General features: G+C 42.3%; 1 protein-coding gene across 1 annotated transcript; it reads right to left on the reverse strand.

Annotated features, from left to right (window-relative positions):
- Positions 1-1,035: 1,035 nt before the first annotated feature.
- On the reverse strand, positions 1,036-19,741 carry st3gal2 (ST3 beta-galactoside alpha-2,3-sialyltransferase 2). Its single transcript, XM_046394037.1, has 8 exons — positions 19,708-19,741; positions 18,611-19,287; positions 11,718-11,777; positions 11,160-11,293; positions 9,340-9,519; positions 8,934-8,979; positions 8,061-8,180; positions 1,036-7,920 (listed from the first exon to the last, which is right to left on the reverse strand). The coding sequence occupies exons 1-8, from the start codon at positions 19,739-19,741 to the stop codon at positions 7,747-7,749; spliced, it is 1,425 nt and encodes a 474-aa protein (XP_046249993.1). The 3' UTR covers positions 1,036-7,746.
- Positions 19,742-19,986: the final 245 nt, after the last annotated feature.

Raw genomic sequence — 19,986 nt, forward strand, 5'->3', positions numbered from 1 at the left:
AGGTTATGGCAATGGTGGGATAAGTACAGTGGTTCTTTCTTTGGTTCTCCAAAGGATATTTAAACTTTACTATTCAAATGTCTGGAGAACTTAGCAAAGATCTTACAAAGACAACCAACATTTTGAAGAACTTGCAGGTCTTCTTGAGGTAAAAAAATAGCAGTGAATGAAGGCTACCAACTTTATGGATGCCTCAGATCAACAGAAGCCTTGCAGTCAAATACAAGGCTACCTCGGATGAGTGGTGTCAGTGGCCCCTCACAGGATTTGCATATTGGTGGGGAATTGGAACAGATGATTGACACACTGGCTTCTCACTGATGTCTCACTCATCTCATGGTTCATATAAAGCACATTCAAGCTAGTGCCCAGTCAAAGCTAACTACAGTCCATCCGATCCACCAACTTCCCAGACTCAAAGGAACTGCTCCTGATGTCTTGGTGCAAGTTACAAAAGGACACCTTCAAAGGTATTGTGCAGTCCCTGCCTTGACAGGTCAGTTTGGCAGAGGAATCTACATATACATCTATATCTAAGGCAGGTGTTGGCTGACAGGCGTACATGAAAATAAACAAACAACATTTTTGTCTGATTTTCAGTAGTCCCCAAACCTTTTCTGTATGGCACTCTTTTTGTACGTATTTTATGAAACACTGGATTAATTCACATGTGAGCTGAAGTTTTATGTGCTGGTGCTAAATGTAATAACTTCATATACTATTAGGTAGTTCATAACAATGCATAAACCGATCATGTTTTTAAATCTAAATCTGTAACTGGTAAAGCTTTAAAATACATGCAGTGGAGTAAAAAGTAGAATAGTTCTCTCTGAAATGTAGCTGAGGTGAAGTATAATCTTACATAAAATGAAAATACTCAAAGTACAAGTGCCACATATGGTACTTGAGTACACTAACCACCAGTGGCATCTTGAAGCTACTTTTATGATTTTTATCTCTCAAATCTAGATCAAAACATTCTTGCAGTAGCTCGTTGTGGATAAAAGCCATAACATCACACATCTTAATCTCAGGTTTCATGAAGCTTTTATTTGTACAATACCATAAGATACAAAGAATCGGATCACTTATCATACATATGTTTCAATGTAGTAAATACACATGTCCTACCTTGTCATAAAGGTAGTCCTACAGAAGAACAAAACATTGAAGCCATGACTAAATGACATATCCAGACAGCAGGAAACCACCCATATGAGTTCTCTGATCCTAACTGGGACACTAAACGCTCTAAAGTCTTAGGCTACCCTTTTTCCTGCATTGTCTGTTTCATATGAGCCACATGTACGTTTGCTGTTATGGCGTATGTATTCACTAAGAAGCCTTTGATCCTACTTGATACTTCACACTTGATTGCAGAGTGCTAGCACAATAGCTGACAGAGGTATGAGTGTTAGCATTACAATCCACAGAGACAGTGTGATATGTGCACTCTGCAGCTCAGTGACTGCTGCTGAAGAGCTGTTTCTGTTCAATGCAGACCGGTGAACCGATGAGGAAAGAGCTGCCTGAGGCTGTCCTCACCTCAGCCTCAAACACCCCAGCAAACTGGCAACAGTCGCAGGCGGTGTCACTGTGCCGACGGCCTGGACCGACAGTGTTTTGATCAGGATGGATTTGTTCTTTAAAGCTCTTTCTCTAACAGTCAATTAAATATCTGTCCCTGCTGCAGAAACCCATTCTCCATTACCTCAGAATGACACTGAGCTGCAGCTATGTTAACTACAGCAAAGGAAAGAGACCAGTATTAAGTATTTTTCAAGCCATGAGAGCTGTGATTCCTTTTCTCACACACATTCCTTTGTGTTACAGCCGGAGACACCCCTTATATTGTTTTTCCCTGCCAAGCAACCACAAATCAATCAAATTTTTAGATTTTTCGTGTGAACTCTTGATCAGATAACATGTTCTGATTAATATTTTAGAATAAGTCAAAAGCACCAAAGATAGAAAAAACTTCATCAACTATATAATGTGACATTTTGGGAAAAATACCTCTGAGTGATGAGAAGATTGGTACCACTCGTGTTTGTATGCTATATATGTGACAGCCAGGAGACAATTAGCTTAACTGTCACTGGAAACAGCTATGCTGTCCCATTCCAAAGGCCAATGGTAACTACTAGCCTACCAGTGCCTCTTAAATTTGTCAAATGACAAAAACAGAAGTGTAAAAACAACAACTTGTAGTTCTGAAGTAGTTAACTTTGGACAGACTAATTGGCTGGCTGTTTCCTATCTTAATGATAAGCTATGCTAATATTTCCAGGCTGTAGCCACACAGATGTGGCTACATTAATTAACAGGTTTCCCAAAATATCCAACTATTTCTTTAAAGTAGAGGCATGTCAGGGGTTGAGATTCTCTACAGCTATTCTCTAAAATCCACTTTTCCCAAGCTGAACAGGTGTGCTTTCAGACTGTTCATTTCCAAGTTCACTCTGCTTAATTACCTCATAAAAAATTTAACATAATGACTTAAATGTGGCTCTTTTTTCGTCCAGGAAAACGGAAATTGTGGTAAACTCCAGTTGTTCGTGCCTTCTGCTTTGTGCAGTTGTACAAGGCTTGACAGGTTTTCAGGCAATGAGTAATTGGGTGTTTGTGTCTTTACTGAAATGTGCCTCAGCACATGTGAGACATAACAATGTAAAAATAGTTCTGGATGATGGAGGAACCTGGATTCCATCAGCAACAATGTAGATAAAGATGATTTCAGGGATGAACTTTTGACATGGAAATTCCAAAAATAATTTTCAAAAGACATCAGTCCAGTTTAAGTTGTGACAGAAATTCACCTCTGAAGTCAGCTTCATTTGACTTGTCTCTGTCACTGCTATCAGAGGACTGAAGCACACATTCAGATTTCACCTGAGAAAACATGCTGCTCCCTGGACATCTATTGGACACTTCTTTCTTCAGACATGGACCTGAAAACCGGTGCTTCTTCCAATTAATTATTTCAAGAATCAACTCCAGAGGAAAAGAATGTGTGTATTGGGTCAGAGATACGAGAAAAGACCTACTTTAGGTTAGAAATGCTACAGGGAACTCAGATCTGTGTCATGTTCTGTGTTCGGTGGAAAAAACCCCTCCACTCTAATTCAGGCTGACACGCAACAGAGAGGAATCACCCTGCCCCCCTTTCTCCGCTATCTGATCACAATGTTCTGGTCTACAACTAGGAGAAATTGTGGGAGCTGATAACAGTTTCCATGCTGAAAAAAGGGTCTCGCCTGTTTGTGGGGCACAGTCGTTCCATTAAGAACCTTCTACCTGCTGCAAGAATGTGATAGGAATGCGTTATCCTCCTGCCATAGAGCCCAAAGATGTTATGATGTTATCTCCAAAACAATTTACACATTCATTTTCAAGTTGGAAAGAGCAGCTTGGGAAACAAACAACTCCGGGAAGACACTGAATCAGGACTGCAGCGGCACACACTGATACGTCTAAAACTGGAGAAGCTTTGTCATCTTCACCATCTGTTATTTGTTGTTTAAATTCAATACAGAAAGATGAGATAATACCTGCAACTCTGTGGGCTTGAATCAACCAGATGACCTGTCTGTCTGCCATCTGTCCTGCCATTCCTCACTCTGTGTTATCTAGAAAAGCAGAAATGCCTCAAAATACCTATACACTGTATGTTCAAAAAAAGTAGCAAATAGCCTAATATGAATTCACGGCGAGTCACACTGCATGAGTTTACATCCTTTCCTTTAGCCTACAGCGATCTTTAGAAAACAATGTCAGTGTACAGAGCGGTAAGAAGTGAAGAGCGGGACAAGTTTGTACCCCGAGCAGAAGGCAGAGTGTTTGTTTTCATGTAGATGTGTGTGGGTGTGTGTGCGTGTGTATAGCTCAGAAGGCACAGCTCTCAGCCAAACGATGAGTGTGTGCATGTGTGAGTGCGTGTGTGTGTGTGTGTGAGACTAAAAAAAATGCAAAGGTAGGAAGGTGTGTGTTGCCGGTGGAGCAGCTGTAGGTGAAAGACGTCCAGCAGCAGGACAAGGCACGAAAGCATGAATGCGTATGTGTATGCGTATGTCTATTTATATGTGTGTTTGTGTGTGCGTGGTCTGGTTTTTCTATATCTTTTGGCTCCCAATGCTGGGATCCAACTCATGGTGTGTCCATATTTAACAGCACTGACCCTTACAATGAGCGCAGCTCAAGACCCAAGCATTCTATAAAATCTGTATGTGCAAAGTAGGAAAAAAAACCCCCACTAAAAGCAGATAAAGTATAATGATGACACATAAGAATCACACGTGGTTACACAAAGTCATTCAAACAAGAAACAATAATACACCAACAAAAGTGAAATCATCACAGGACATGCAGTTCTTCCCATCGCCTGTTGGGGGCATTATGACACCCTGGCCCTCTTCATTTGTCTGTGTGTGTGTGTGTGTGTGTGTGTGTGTGTATGTGTGTCTGTCTCAAACCTTTCTTGACAAGAGGGATGTTTAAACTACATGTAAATAAAAAAAAGACTTCATGAGAGTAATGTCAGGTGGATAAATCCTCTGACTGCAGACTCGGTTCTCACTCATGCACAGGTGTTGTTTCATGTATAAGTACCATCTGCTGCAGCACTCACAGTTCCTGCACAGCTTCTATTCCATTCTTGGATGTGGCAGAGTTGTTGTTGTTTTTTTTTTTTTTAGCTCACCATATAGCACATTATGAGTTACTAAAACAATACACCAACTCTGGTACTGTTCTCTCATAGTTTTGAAGGTCCTGAAAACATGGCTGTTCCTGAAGCTGCTTCTTGCTTGGAACGGTGAGGGATGGGATGCATGAAAACCCAGTTTTTTGTTTTGAGTTTTTCATTGCTCTGGGTTTGAAGTGGGCCTCAGCTGGATATTGTTGATGTCACATAAACTGTGCACTAATCAGTTACTGCAAACTTTTTTTGCAGTAACTGAATCAAAATCTGATAACTTTAGGTGGGATGTTTGGTTGTTACCAGGCTACTGCCAATCAAATCTGACCAAACCACTCCCAAATAAACAAATCAGACTGTTTTTAAGTGTTAAACTCTCTTTTGGTACTTTTCCAAACATACCCTGTGGAGTTTCTGTTTACAACCTTGAGATAAATGTCTTGGATTAAATTTCCATCCTCATAAAATTTGCAATAACGACGTTTTAAATATTTTAAATCCTGCGTTATTTACATCCATGTTTACTTGCTAGCAGTCTTCTCTTTCCCTGCCACATTTCTTGGCACATCACCACCACCTGTAGATCAGTGGAATAGTGTGAAACCACTGGCACGAATCAAAGTGTTGTGTTTGAGCACACGCAGCTACAAGAAGAAACAAAACACATTAAAAACATTGCTACATAGCACGACCAACGGTCAAAAACTCCACAGGGTGCCTTTAGATTTGATTATTGCTTAATTAGTTACGAATATTTAACATTGCTGGGAAATATTTTGAATCCAAATTTCACAAAGGTTTTTATTTCTTCACTTAAAGTAGCACGTCAGTGACATAAATACTAATTGCTTTCTACATAGAGTCTAGAAAGTGAGTTTTAAAAGCCTGAACTCTCAGCACAGTATGAAGTAGCTGTTTAGTCATTTAACAATCATTCATACCTGTGCATTCAAACATTAGTTTGGTGTAAAGGGGCAGTAAAGTATTACTTATCAGACCTCAAAAGACTGCCACTTGTCCATATTTTCCAGACCTGTTTAGGAACACTGAGCACTTCTCTCGTCAGTCACCAGCTGCTTCTTGATAAACACATCTTTGGATGGATTAAAAGCCCCAGCTCAAACTAAATATTTTCTTTTCTCTATGTGGCACACATTTTCTGTTTTCCACTGATGTTTTAGTTTGTCGATAGCCTAGCAGGACCTTCATGCCCGATATATGCTTGCAAGGTATAAATGTGTAAATAAATATTATTTGATGATCCCCAACCACAATAAAAAAATGAACTATTCATGTGCCACCTGAGTGGAAAAGAAAATCTAATCTGAGCTAGTAAAAATCCAGCCAGAGTGTTAACTCAAAGCTAAACAGTACGTAAAACTAACAAAGGAAATCTGTAGTCTGCGAGGGGGCGGCATCATTGTGAAAATCAGAACAGGAAGTGCAGTATATGGAGGTTAAGTCTAAGGCGTCTGGTGGCTCCAACCCCTCCACATGTAGCTGAAGTTTGAGCTGGCTGGGCAGGGACAGGGCTAGTGGTTAATGAAGCTCAGTTGCTGACATGTTGAAGAAGAATTCCCAGATCAAGTGGGGTTTTCTGTCATCATATGGGCCTTAATCAGGGGTGACGCTCTCCTGCCAGTCTCTAACTCCACTGGGATGCAGGAGTGAGGCTGTAGCTGTAGGTCTGTGAAAGGGAAAAGAAGCACAGCGTGGTTCCAAAGCTGTGAACCGAGTACAGTTTGTGTAGAACAACAGTGTTCACGTCTTTTCTCTTTATCCATGAAAACACTGGAGCAAATGATGTGTTTCTCATGCTGAGTTTGTCAGGCTGGTTCTTCATGCTCTAGCTCTCTGTCTCCAGTCCTCTCCTCCCAAAATAGACCCTGACAGACCACATGGGGATTAAACTCTGGTCCGGAAACCAGCATGCCAGGAGATGGACTTTTTTTCCCGCAACATTTCTTCCAGCGTCGGCAAGTGAATTAAGACTGAAGGAGGGCCTGCAGTCACTGGTTGAAACCAGGCCAGGTGGCCCTGCAGAAGCTGAAGCTCATGTTAGTGCTTTCTGAGTCTGAACGGTCAAAAGGCAAAAGTCTTGATCGTGTCACTGTGAGCCTTCTGCAAGGTGACAAAGCTCCAAAAGTTTAAAGGAAGGTCATACGATATAAACTTACAGCAGTCACCTATTGTCTTCTGGGCAACCACTTTATTACCCATCACAGTCAGACTAGGAACCCTGCCTTATGAGGAAGAACTCACATAAAGTCGAGTTATGACAGTTAAATGCAGCAGGCGAGCTTTAAATTGATACAGGATTCGAGAAGAACAGTTCATTCTCAACAGAGTCACGGCCCAGGGTTCTGTAAGAGATAGAAAAGTAGTTCTCAAGTTTCAAAATAACTACAGTACAGTATGGTGGTTATACACACATGCTGATGCTGTAGTTTGCGGCCTTTGCATTAATGGATGAGGGACAGTCCACAAGTGGGAGATTTGTACATGAGGTCTTCCCTTCTCCAGCTCTCTCTGAGCAGCACACAGTCTAACTCAGTACTCATGGTGACTGGTTGAGCTTTCCTGTGGTCCAGCTCTCACTTGTATTTCTGAAGCTGCCCTTGGAAAGAGATATGTGGTCTTGTCTTTCAGTGCTAGCACTGGCCACTTGAGGTAAAACCTTGAAAAGAGCCAATTATTTTAAAGTCAAATTTAAGGCTCAACTCCCTCTATTAAGTCAGTCCTAATTGAGGAGAACTACATTTGGATATGGATGTTCCTTGTTCCTGTTTCCTATGAGTCAACACAATGTTCTCCAATCAGAGCCCCGATTCATAGGCTATCTCCAAATATGAGGGAAAGTGGGTGGAATAACATTATTTTTTACCATTTTGTGACCATTTCATCACATCTTCTGTAAGCCTTTGGGTTATTTTAACTGGGAATCCAAACTGGTGCTGGTAGGTGAGAGCAAGATGATCTAATACATAGCCTCTGTAGCATCATTTGTCATACCAGTACTGGAACATGAGATACACAGGACGATTTGCCGGTTATTTCCCAGGGAATACGGTGATTTTTCCAGCCTTGGCCAACCGTTGGATGATCTGAGCTTCGTAGTCAGCATCATGGACGCCTGTCTTCCTGAACTCTCCAGAGTAGCGGTTCTGCTCCCAGTAGTGGTGCCAGTTTCCCCGACTGTCTGCTCCAAAACCAAACACATTCACCTAGAAGAGTTGTTGCAAAACAAATTATGATTATAAATGTGCATCTCCTCAGGATAAATATGATGTAAGTGCAGGTGCAGTGTGATGCAAGGACTCACAACATGTGGTGAAAGCAGAGAGAGAAAGAAGAAGAAACTGACCTCATCACAGACATGCAGGGCAAAGAACAGCACTAGCATGCCAGTGGAGGGGTAGCGTCCATGATGTCTGGTCCAGTGGTCATGGATGTATTTAAAGAATGCTGGGTTGAAGATCTGGACCTGGGTATTGGACAGAGAGATTTAACAACAAGAATCATAGCCTGCATGGAACGGGTGTAGCGGTAGCACGAGATGTCCCACAGCCTCATATCCTCCAAATATTCCTAGTTTATCTGCAGTTAATTCCAAGTTTCTCTGAAATCAGATTTAGAGCTTTCACTGGTGATTTATACAGTAATACAGGAAAAATAACCTCATGCAAATCATATCTGCTGCATATTCAAGAGGTCCTACTGAACAAGAAAAGATTTTGCAAAGTTGAATTTTAATACTCTCAGAGGTTGTGATTGCTGTGAAAGATTAAAAGGCCTGTTAACCAAATGAATAGTAATTACACATTAATCATCCACCTCCAGGTGATGTTCAGTCCCAACAAATAGGGCTTTAGGCTGCTCAGAGCGCCACAGTGGAGAAGTAAATCTTCTAAATCTATATTTCTGGGCCGGCTCCAAAGACACTGTAAAAACCATGTCTCTGACCAGGCGAAGATGTTCACAAAGTCTTGACATAGCATGGATTAGGCTGAATTTATTTATTTTCAGAGATTAAAGAGCGATCAGAAGATTATTCAAAACAAAGCAAAGGTTTTATAATCTAACTGTAATCCTTCATCAGCAGTGGTGAGGGGATGATATAATTGCAGCAAAGCTGGGTCACTCAGTGTGTCTGTGTGTCGCTGCATATGTGTTGGCATATTAACGTGAGTTTGACAGCAGCCACAAATTAGTTGCGATGAACGTTGAAAATACACACCTTATCTTTATCGACACGGAGGAACTGCTTTACTGGAGCGTACGTGCTGAGGGAGAGAGCGTGAGAGAGAAAATGATTAGGAGCATCCAATCAGCACCTTGCGTAATTGCTGCTGCTATGAATCCTTGATGATTGACAGGTGACAGATTGTTCCAGCCCAGCGACTCTCTGGCTTCTCACAACTCTACTGTCTGAGTACATGTGGTGTGTTGTGCGTGTTTGTGTGTAAAGTGAAGTGTATTTAGGCCCCCGAACTGTACTTATGTGTTTGTGTTTGCCCCAAAGTCAAATGGTTGCTGCCAACATGCTGGGTGCACTGTATTCCCAAAATCCATTTTATGCTTGTGTGTACTAACACACATATTAATCCATGCTTATGCACGTCAGTGTGTGTGTGTCTTCTTACAATCGAATCTGGCCGGTGGACAGAGCACTGGTGATCCAGACGAGATCCAGTGTTTTGAAGGGAACCAGGACGAAGCTGACATTAGCCGCCAGGTTCTTGGCGCTCTCCGGGTACATGAAGTGGTGAGTGGTGTGGCTGCCGGCGTCTTCTTCATAGCCCACTGTGGGGGCCAGGTTTATCCTACGAGTAAGAGAGAAACAGCAAGGGATTTATGGTCCATATTCATGTCATGCTTTGTTAGCGAGCAGCACGTGACGCCTCAAGCTTTAACTGTAGTCAAAATGGTTTCGAGTTCCTGCAATTTTCTGGAACCGACTTCAAGGCTTTTACGTTTCAAGTGCTTGAAAGTGTTCTGCAATATTCACAAATGCATGTTCAGTAGGTGGAATATTGTCAGTTTACAAGCACCTAATGACACAGCTGAGGTGAGGCTGAGATGAGGCTTTAGCTAGTCGTAACCATATTGTCACATAGTTCTAATGGCTTTGGAAATGCATCCAGATGCATAATGGTTGCAGATTTGCACATCATAGAAGAGCGTACTATTGGCCTTGGTGAAGGTCTGCGTAAGGGACCTGATACACCCCTGCATTATTACACAACAGTCTGTAGTGACCATGCAGGGTGGATCCTTTCGTGGTTTCCTATGTGGTTTAGAGCAACCTCTCAACATGTCACAAAAGAAAACCACCAGGAATAGTTTGTCTCAATTTGGAGATTTGGTGATCAAGATCCCTCTTTAGTTTCTTCTTCTTGGACAGTGCAGACTATTTGTTGCTGATCATCTGCTTACTCAATATTGTTCTGAGCCATTGTTTGTTTACTTTGGTTTTCCTCATCGTTTTAGCAAGTCTGTTACTGTACGATTTAAGCATATTTTGTTCAACGTAACCTTTAGTCTAACAGTAACAGCTCTCTTCAAAATGTTGCTGTATTTACAGTAGATGTGACTCACTGTCTGGAGGAGTGAGCTGTTTATGTGTCAGGAAGTTGCACCTGAGGAAAAAAAAGGACTGGCCAGTGAGCACACCTACCCATTTGTCAGTGAAACAGATGTTTGATGAGGGGGGGGGGGTGAGACGGCAGACAGGCAGGAGGTGGGTGGTGGGGGTGAGCACCCTGTTGCTCAGTTTAAAATACAAATGAGAATCAAACCATAGCAATGAGGAACCATTAAACAGGTGATGGAGGTTGGAGGCTGCCTACACAGGTCTGTTGACAGAGCAACACTAATGGATGCCAATGCCTCTAGCACACTGAAATACAAAATACTACTCATTGCTGCAGAGGCTCCACACACACACACACACACACACACACACACGCACGCCACAGGAAACAACGTATAGCTGTGTGTTCACGCCAGCTGACAACAATCAGGCTCTGTGATTCATCAGTGCTGCGTGAAAATGTCCGGGGGGGGGGGGCGCAGATCAAGACAAAAGGATTTGTGTTGCGTCTCTGCATGGGTGCGCATGTGACAGACACAATGTATGCGTTTCAGCTGCTTAGGACATGAGCCACTGTGTGGTGACCTCACACAGCAACAGCATTAAACAGTGAGATTAAATATAGCATTAGAATCACACATCTGTTGTCTGCTTCCTCACAAGTACTGCATGATGTAACTTCAGTGGCACATACCATGTGGGGCAACACTATAGTGCTCTCATGACATGAACTTGCTCCTCGCTCCTTCCCTTCAGCTGTCTACCTCCTCTTTTCTTTGTCAGTCTCCATATCTTTCAACCTTGTTCTGTCCCATGCGGCCCTGCCTCCGCTCTCTGATCTCATCTATCTGTTGCAGCCGTCTCTCTCACCTCATGATGTAGTTGTGCCCGTCAATGGTGGCCCCATATCCAGCCCCACGCAGGTTCCCGGAGTTCCCCACCACGGCGCAGCGAAGGCACCGTCCTGGATCCCACGAGCCATAAGGAGACCTTCCAGGAATTACCTGCGACAGACAGTCATGATCGAATCAAGCTAACAGGACTGAAGCTGCACAGGAAATGAAATATGACACAAGCACCAGAACAGCAGGAGACATAAAATAAGTCAACCTGTATCTCAGACCTGACTGTAAGTCCCACTCTCGATACCGGGGTGAATTCCTCATGAAAACTACATGAGCCCCCTCCTGCCCTCAGGGAGCCACATTAAAATATCTAGACATGCACTGTGCTGCATTAAGAGTCAGAATGGAAAAAAAAAAAAGAAGAAGATATGCACATACATTTAAAAGAAATGAGCTGTGGTAGACCCAATGGCTTATAAAAACAATCTGCTCCCCTCAGCCTTTGCCCAAGAGTGTGGAGTAATGACTTGGCAGATCTGAAAGCACCACGGTAATGGAAAAATGAATTAATAATATTAAATACCTGGAACAACCTCAGCAACACCTGCTGGATGCTGTGGGGCTTAAACTGAGGCTGCAACATCTGGAGAGAAAGAGACAGTGTGGTTAGGATGTGCAGCTTCTCCTCGGCAGACAAACCCAATGTGACAACAGACTTTATATTTAGTTACTTTCTGTGCACCCATGCATGTGTGTATGCATGCACCAGCATTCATGTGCAAATAAACAGGTGCGTGCACCTGTGTGTGTGTGTGTATGTGTGTGTGTTTAGGTGACAGCTATGTGTCAGACTGACAAGACGCAGTCAGACTGGGCGAGCTGTGGTCAGAAGAGCAGAGACATTGCTGTGAAAAAAACAATCTGAACAGCAAAAACAGATGGCGGTGGAGGAAGGGACGGAAATTGTCAAAAAGAACATGTGGCAGAATCCAAACACCCTGCAAACTTCTCACTTTTCTTTTACTCTGCACATAAACCCTGAAGATGATAATGTAGGTGTTTTGCACACCATTTTCTATGCAAATAAATGTTTATTCAGCTTACTTGAAAACGGCATTAGACATTCAGTAGCATAAAATTGGTTCAGCCTGTTAAGAACAGAATTATTAGAATTAAAATGTTATAAAAAGGCAGGCCGCTTAATTTAAATAAATTAACACGTAATAAGAACCACTAGCCTGGCTGTGGACTCCTTATTGACTTGTTTTAATGGTAATTTTTACGGCTCCTTATTTTGTTTGTTTGTTTGCTATTTGTGGAGTTTTCTATTTAACTTTTTAAATCCCTATTAAGTAAGTTCCTTTACACAAACGCAATAAAGAAGTATTTTAAATGCTAGAGGGACTTTTATACTGAAAAACTTTAACTGGAAGAAATCGATTTGATTTGTTTGACTCAGGCTGCTGAAGCCTCATATTAGCTTCAGATTAACTTTGTCAAATAGTTTTGGACAGAATGAGGATTGTGGAGTTAGTTGCCTTTCGTTTATATTAGAAATGCATTAGGAAAGGATATTTTAATGGCCGGTATGAACAAGATGAATGAATACAGCAAACATCTTGCAGTGCTTCTATGAAAGTATCCTTTAACAACAGTGCTTGAGACTTAAGTGCTCATGAAGTACTGTGAAGCTACGTGTTTATAGTTTATAGCCCAGAACAAAAGCAGCCTTCTGCTTTTTCTGTTCATTTAAACATGAAGTGGTCTATTTCTCTGGATCATGGTTTTGAACTGCTTTGAACATACTAGCAGCATCTGAGAAAGAGAAGCTGAATCTGAATCTTTTAGCATCTGCCAAACCTCACAGGAAAACATGCATTCATGGGTATGAAGAGCAAGTGAGCACCTGCACACACACACAAAAGAAACCCCTCAAAACACACACACACACACACACACACACACACAGTTCTATGAGGATATTGGCAGCCACTACATGGCTGTTTGCCTCCATTACCATCTTTTTTTCGCGCTTTCTCCTTCTCTCCCACACAGAAATCTTCATTTTCGCACTCCTTTGTTTCCACTTCTTTTTCACCCACCATCGGCCTTAATTCGTTTTTCCCAACACAGATCTCATTCACTTACAATTTCATTCACACATCCTCTCCAGCAGCCTCCTTGCCCTCATGTCTAATTCCTTCTCTTTAATTTCCCTTGTTCCCTCTTTGTTTCTCCTCCTCCTCACTTCTTTCTTCATCTCTTCGTCTCTCTGGGAGGCCTGTGCACCATGCAGCTCACCAGTGCTGATCAGAGACCACTAAATCTTTCTTTTAATCTCTCTGACTTTGTTTCTCATACCATTACCTCTCTGAATTTGTGTCACTTTTTCATTCCCTCTCTGTTTTTCCATCCTCCTTGATCCCTCCATCTGTCTCTGATTGCCTGCATGATGCCACAGTCGCCTTAGCGCCCTGCACTGCTGTTGTTTAGGGGCTATTCATTTTTTGGCAGTCATGCCACATTGGGTTCCTCCTCTCAGCTGTCCTCCTCTGACTTTGACGTAAGTATGAACTCCCTGGTACTGACTTTCAAGTAAGGAAAACTTATCTTTTTCACTTAAACTAATATTTCACATTGGCAGAAACCTCAAACTTACTAAGTGAACTAAGTGGACCAATTTTAAAGATTAGGAGTTAATTAATATATGAATAGAAATGTGTGTGTATATGTCTATCTGTAGGCATATATACATAAAAAATGATTATAATATAATATCTAATTTGTGTTGTTGGTGATAATTTGTTTATCAAAAATTTGTTAGGTATGTTTATTGTTGTTTCCATTTTCATTTTATGGTTTTTGTTTTTTTTTAACATATCTATTACATTTTTATTTTTACAATAAAAATATGTAAATCATGACTGACACAAAATAATTTTGCTTTGAAATAAAAAATCAGCAGTAAACATGGTAAGTGTGGCTAGGATTCAAGATTAAGCTGAAGAAGTTGTTAAGAAGATGTTTGCCTCCTCTTTTTTTGGTCCATGTTTATATTTTTTTCTCAGTTATTTGGAAAGGTGGTCCTCTGAATTTTTTTTTTTTTAACATTCAGAAGTGGACCTTAAGCTACAAAAAGCTGAGAACTTCTGGTATAGTCTATAAAACTCTAAGACTCAAATCATTCTCAAAATTTTGTTTTTCATTTAAAGCTTGCGTCCTTCCTCTCCTGAGGTGGGAGCGTACAACAACACATTAGGTTTGATTGAAGAGTATACACTCCAATCATGCATACATGTAATCATTTTCATTTTCCTTTCATCCTAGCACTGGCTGACAAAGACACCAAAGAGAGGTTATTTCACCCTTTTTGTTTGTTTACATCGACTCTCTATATCAAACCACTTCACAAGAGAGAAGAAGAAGTAATTGACTGGGGAGCACTTACTGGGCTAGTTCTCTACTCTCTCAGTGATGTCTGCCTCAAAAACCCTTTGCCAGGAAACAACCTCTCATTTTGTCCTCTGATTCCCAACAGAAAGCGCTCTAGTTCTCATTCCCCTTTACATTATGGTGTCCCCGAGCAAACACACATAGGTGAAACACATAAAGAAGCAAATGCTTTATTTCTTTCTGTTTTTCTTTCTAGTCTTCATCTTCACATAGCCATCCATTAGCTCAAGTTATGTTAAAATGGTCTTATTGACTGCAGTGCCAAACCAGATTTACCAGGTCACAGTTAAATGCCCTGCAGTTGAGGTTCCATCCCTGTCTGTCCAAATCAAAAACCAATGAGTTTGTGGTGGACTACAATGCTTCAAATATGGATGTTGCTGCAAAGAAGCTACAAATTCTAAAACACAGATGCTTCACACAGATCTTTAACTGGCAGCACAGAACGGCTATGTCCAGTGCAGAAGAACAAACTGTCAAGCCAAGCCAGCAGGATCGATGGAAGTCAAAAAGATCCAACTCCAGGACTTATCCTCAATCCACAACCAAAAAGGCAATTCACATCTACAATAATCCCACCCAGCCTCTCCATTCAGAATTTCTGTTGCTGCCATCAGGCTGCAGAATGAAAGTTCCAGTGGCCATAAATAACGGTAACAAGAAATCACAAGTTCCATCAGCTGTGACCATCTTCCATAAAAGCCTGTTTGAATAGGGTCTTTGGAACTCACCTTCCCAGCCTGACCTGGCCCTTTTTCCCCCTAATCCCCCTCATTTCCTCTCTCATGGATACTTTTTAGGACAACAAGAATCACCTATTTATTACAGACATTTAACTACTGCTGTGTACTATATATTATTGTGAAGGTTATGATGGCTTAGCTACCTTAGCAATCCACTTGCCACTTTTATCACTGTAACCTATCACTAAGTCACATAAAGATTCTATAGGCTTAGACAGCCAGGGATCTCCCATGATGCATTGAGCTTCTCTCTCCTACTCTAACTCTACTTCCACACATATTCATGTCCCATCAATGCATGTCACTAACTTGACTCCTTGCCCCGGAGTCTGTGTGCTTTCTCATCTCTCAGGTTCTCATGGATCGCGTCTGGACCTCCTACTGTGGTCCTGCTTGACACAGACGACTGTTATTACCACCTGTCATATTTCTGTATTATTATTATTATTATTATTACTTCTACTATTATCAAAATCATTATTGTTAATACTGTCATTGTTATTCCAGTACTGTGGTGTTATTGCTGTTGCTATGCATCTCTGTCTATGTAACTCCCCACTCTTGCCCACTCATCTCTCTCTCTCTCTGTCTCTGGCTCACAACCCAACCGGTCAAGGCAGACGGCCGCCCACCTAGAGCCGGGGTCTGCTTCGAGGTTTCTGCCTTCGAAAAGGAAGTTTTTCCTTGCGCCTGCAGCCAAGTGCTTGCTCATGGGGATTTTGTTGTTTCCTTTGTACCAAAAAATGTGTTAAATTGAGTTTTGTCTCAACTTCCACTAATTGGAAAGTGTCATGAGATACCTGCTATTGTGATTGGTGCTATATAAATAAAATTCAACTGAAATAAATTCTTACCTTGATCTATAATTATTGTGTATTGATATATATTAGTGTACAGGCTATATATTGCCCCATATTTCAATGCTAAAAACGAATTTGCATTTTATTCAACTTTACTGCACAAAAAAGTTGCATTGCTGCTAATACAGACTGGTTAACAAAAAGACAATGAAGGGGTTGAAATTACCTGTAGCCTACTACTGATTCACATGGTAAATTTAGCATAATGTCCATTTCCACAGGAATAATTCCATCAGTGCAACAATAGAGCCATGTCATAGTCATCACTCTGCTGCTCTTTTTTTCTAATAATGTTTCTGTCTTCCTAAAACATTCTTTTACAAATGTCGTGAATGCATCCATTGCCATTATTTTTTAGAAGAAACAGAAAAGGTTGTTGATATTTCAAGATTGTGAGCAGTATGGGTGCAAGCAAGGCAACATGTAGGTGCCAGACTGCTCCATGTGATAACAGAATAAAAATGTAAACACTGATCACTGCACTTTTCTTCTCTTTGTTCTCTAATTGACTTCATTGTTTTCTTCCACATCTTCTTCCTTTCTTTCCTGTCTCATTCGCCCCTCACTCATTCACCCTTTTTTGTAATTTCACCACCACATTTTCCTAACACCAAAGTTTCTCCTTTATTTGCTGTGTTCATCACCTTTACTTCTTCCCTATCCAACCCTCCTCCACCTGTCATTTCTTCCTCTCATTTACTTCCTCCTCTTTCTCTCTCCCAGCTGCTCACCTCCCTGTTGCAGTATGACCTAATGACTTGGCAGCTGTTGGCCTGTGTTTGCACTTTTCTGCCATTTCAAACAGAGGCTACAGCTCCGAAATAGAACTCAAGACCAGGTACTGAAGGACACACGAGACAACACTGGAAACACAGACACATCGACTCTTAAAGTCAAGTGGACACACACAAGTCACAAAAACACAACCACAAAGCCGAACAAACACCATTACGCTGAGATACACGGATAGGGTCTCTGAGAAATATTTGTTCAGTTTTTCAGACATTACTCAATGGTGGTTTAGGAAAAGCCCCATCACCAGCCACGTAATATTCCTTCACGACATATGACTGGCAGGGATACATGAGGAGCAAGTACTTCTTGTAAAAAGGAATTGGTTGGCTCAACGATGAGAGGATGAGGAGGATGAGAGAGATCTGCGATTATGATGTATTACTCCCAGTATGTAGGTGTAATAAACTTGCATCTCCCATGTGACTGACCATTGCCAACCCGATCAGTAGGATGTAAAATGACAAGTGACTCTCAGACACACAGTGGCAGACAGCAGTGCACACTGAGTCCGCCTCACCCAAAGGGTGCACACCCCCCAGGGGCACTGAGATGAAACGACCAAAAACTAGACAATGATTTAACACATTCTCTATGCAATTATCATTGTTATTTTTCTACAAATAAAAATGAAGGTTGAAAGATGCTATGACCATAGAAAAAATCTATACACAGTGAGCTTAATGGGAATGAATAGTCTTTTGAATAAGAGTAACTGCACAAGATGTTGGAGTGTTTCTGTGGGAATTTCTGTGGAAAGTTTTGCCCATTCATGCAGCAGAGCATTTGTGAGATCAGACACTGATGAAGGCCTGAATCACAATCTCTGGTCCAGTTCATCCCAAAGGTGTTGGATGGGGTTGAGGTCAGGACTCTGTGTGGACCAGTCAAGTTCTTCCACACCAAACTCATCCAGTCATGTCTTTACAGACTTTGCTTTGTGCACTGGGGCACAGTCATGCTGGAATAGAAAAGGGCCTTCAACAAACTGTTGCCACAAAGTTGGAAGCATAGCATTGACCAAAATGTGTTGGTATGCTGAAGCACTAAAATTTCCCTTCACTGGAAGTGTGGAGCAGAACCCAACATTTGAAAAATCAATCAATCAATCAATACCACTCTCATGTTTATATGTTAAATACAGCGCTGAGCAAGGAGACAGTTAGCTTAGCACGAGGTCAGAAGGCTCTGTCTTCAGCTCAACAATTTGCCTACTCACATCACTAAAGCTAAAAATGTGTGTCATATTGTACCTTATTTGTTTAATCTGTACAAAAACACTACAGTGTAAAAAGTCTAAAAGTGTAAAAAACAAAACAAAAAAAACCCCAAAAAACAAAACCAAGGCTAGCTATTTTGCTCTGTTTCCAGTCTTTACGCTAAGCTGGACTTTAGAGAATCTACTGTACATAGAGGAGAGTGATATCAATCTAATCTAGATCTTGGGAAAAAAAAGAAAGTTTAAAAAAGTTTACAAAATCAGTATTCCTTCAACAGTGTATCAGGTGTAAACTGTTTTTGCATGACAGATATTTATACCCTAAGCATTCACAATACTTCACTAAACTTAATGTAAACCAATTATGTCACAGCTCTTGCATGTTAAGTTAAATCATGTTGTTACTTACCACCCACCAGTAGTAGACATCAGAAGGCAGCTGGATGTTGTCTCTGGTCCAAACTGGTGAAATATCTGGGTCGTAGTTCTCATCGAACCAATCAGAAACGCCGGGGTCTCCGACACAACGTGGGCAGGCACATGTCTTCTGTTGTGGGGTGTCAGGTGGTGACAGCCTATGTGCACCCACATAGCTGGGTACTAGCTTCACCCGCCTTGACTCCTCCCACCCAGGCGGCTCCAGGTAGTTGAAGCCAACGCCTCCACGGAGTGAGACGGAGAAGAAGAGGGAGGTGAGAAAGACAAGAGCCAGTGAGCCGAGGAGAACCCAGACTCTTCGGGAGCATCTCACCCTGCCTCCTTTGTCTGCTCCGCCTCCTCCTCCACCGGTACTACCTCCACCTCCTGTCACCCCAGCCGTCCCTCCGCCCAGCCAGGGCCTGAGCTCGGAGAATCTGGGAGCTCCCCTCAATGGACCCCCGCCCCAGGACCCCCAGCCCCACCGCCTGTCCCGGTGCAGAGTGGAGGATGGGATGCGGCCCCCCCATGGCCAAGCCCCCACCCCTTGACCTGCCACTGTCACCAGCCCACCACCACCACCACCTTCTCCTCCGCTTCTGCCGCCTCCACGCAACAACCACCAAGGCCCAGTCAGCGTGATGGGGATGGCCCCCTGACTAGCACAAGCTCACCGACTATATCAGACTAGCGAAACAGACACACACACACACACAGTGATGGAAGACAATGTGTCAGAGTCAATTTGTCTCACAGTCAAGCTGTGCGCTCAGCGATGCTCCTACACTTTCTCCCCGTCTCCCACTGGATTCCCTCTCTATCTATCCTTCAACAACTATGTGCTCGTCTCACACACAGAAATGTCTCCGCACACACATGCATGTAAACACTTAGACAGGAGTCGCAGCTGAATTACACACAGCTGTAACCTGGCTGCTTCGCAAGTGTTTTCCTTTCGGTGAGAGGTGATCTCTCCTTCAGCTTTGACCACAGTCTCTGCTTCTTTCACCTTTCTATCCTTTGTTCATTCCCTCCTTCTTTACTTTGTAACTTTTCCTTCTCTGGCTTACGTCCACTTCTCTCTTTTACCTTCCTCTCTTTTTAGATTAACTACAGCGTCCATCTTCAGTGAAATCCAGCGTACGGTGTGGATGGATGCAGCAGGTCCTTCCCCTTTTCTCTGCCATCTGTGAGAATGCTGAGCTCGGCTCCGGCGCTCGGCTTTCTCTATCCGTCTCTCGTCGCACTGAAGCGATGAAGCCAAGGAAAGCTGGCAGACTAGTTGAGAGCAGTGGAGAGAGGGAGGGAAGAAGGGAGGAGGAGGAGCGGTAGATGGGAGGAGGTCTGGCCTGAAGGGTGTTCAATCAT

This window comes from Scatophagus argus, chromosome 7 (assembly GCF_020382885.2).
Source record: "Scatophagus argus isolate fScaArg1 chromosome 7, fScaArg1.pri, whole genome shotgun sequence".
NCBI classification, from domain to species: Eukaryota; Metazoa; Chordata; class Actinopteri; family Scatophagidae; genus Scatophagus; species Scatophagus argus.

Excerpts from the sequence above, each read along its gene's own strand:
- st3gal2 (XM_046394037.1), bottom strand. The coding sequence starts at position 19,741 with ATGGACGCTGTAGTTAATCTAAAAAGAGAGGAAG. Across the intron at positions 9,520-11,159 it reads GGGCACAACTACATCATGAG|GATAAACCTGGCCCCCACAG; the intron begins GTGAGAGAGACG and ends TCTTACTCGTAG. Across the intron at positions 8,181-8,933 it reads TCCGTGTCGATAAAGATAAG|GTCCAGATCTTCAACCCAGC; the intron begins GTGTGTATTTTC and ends TCCAATACCCAG.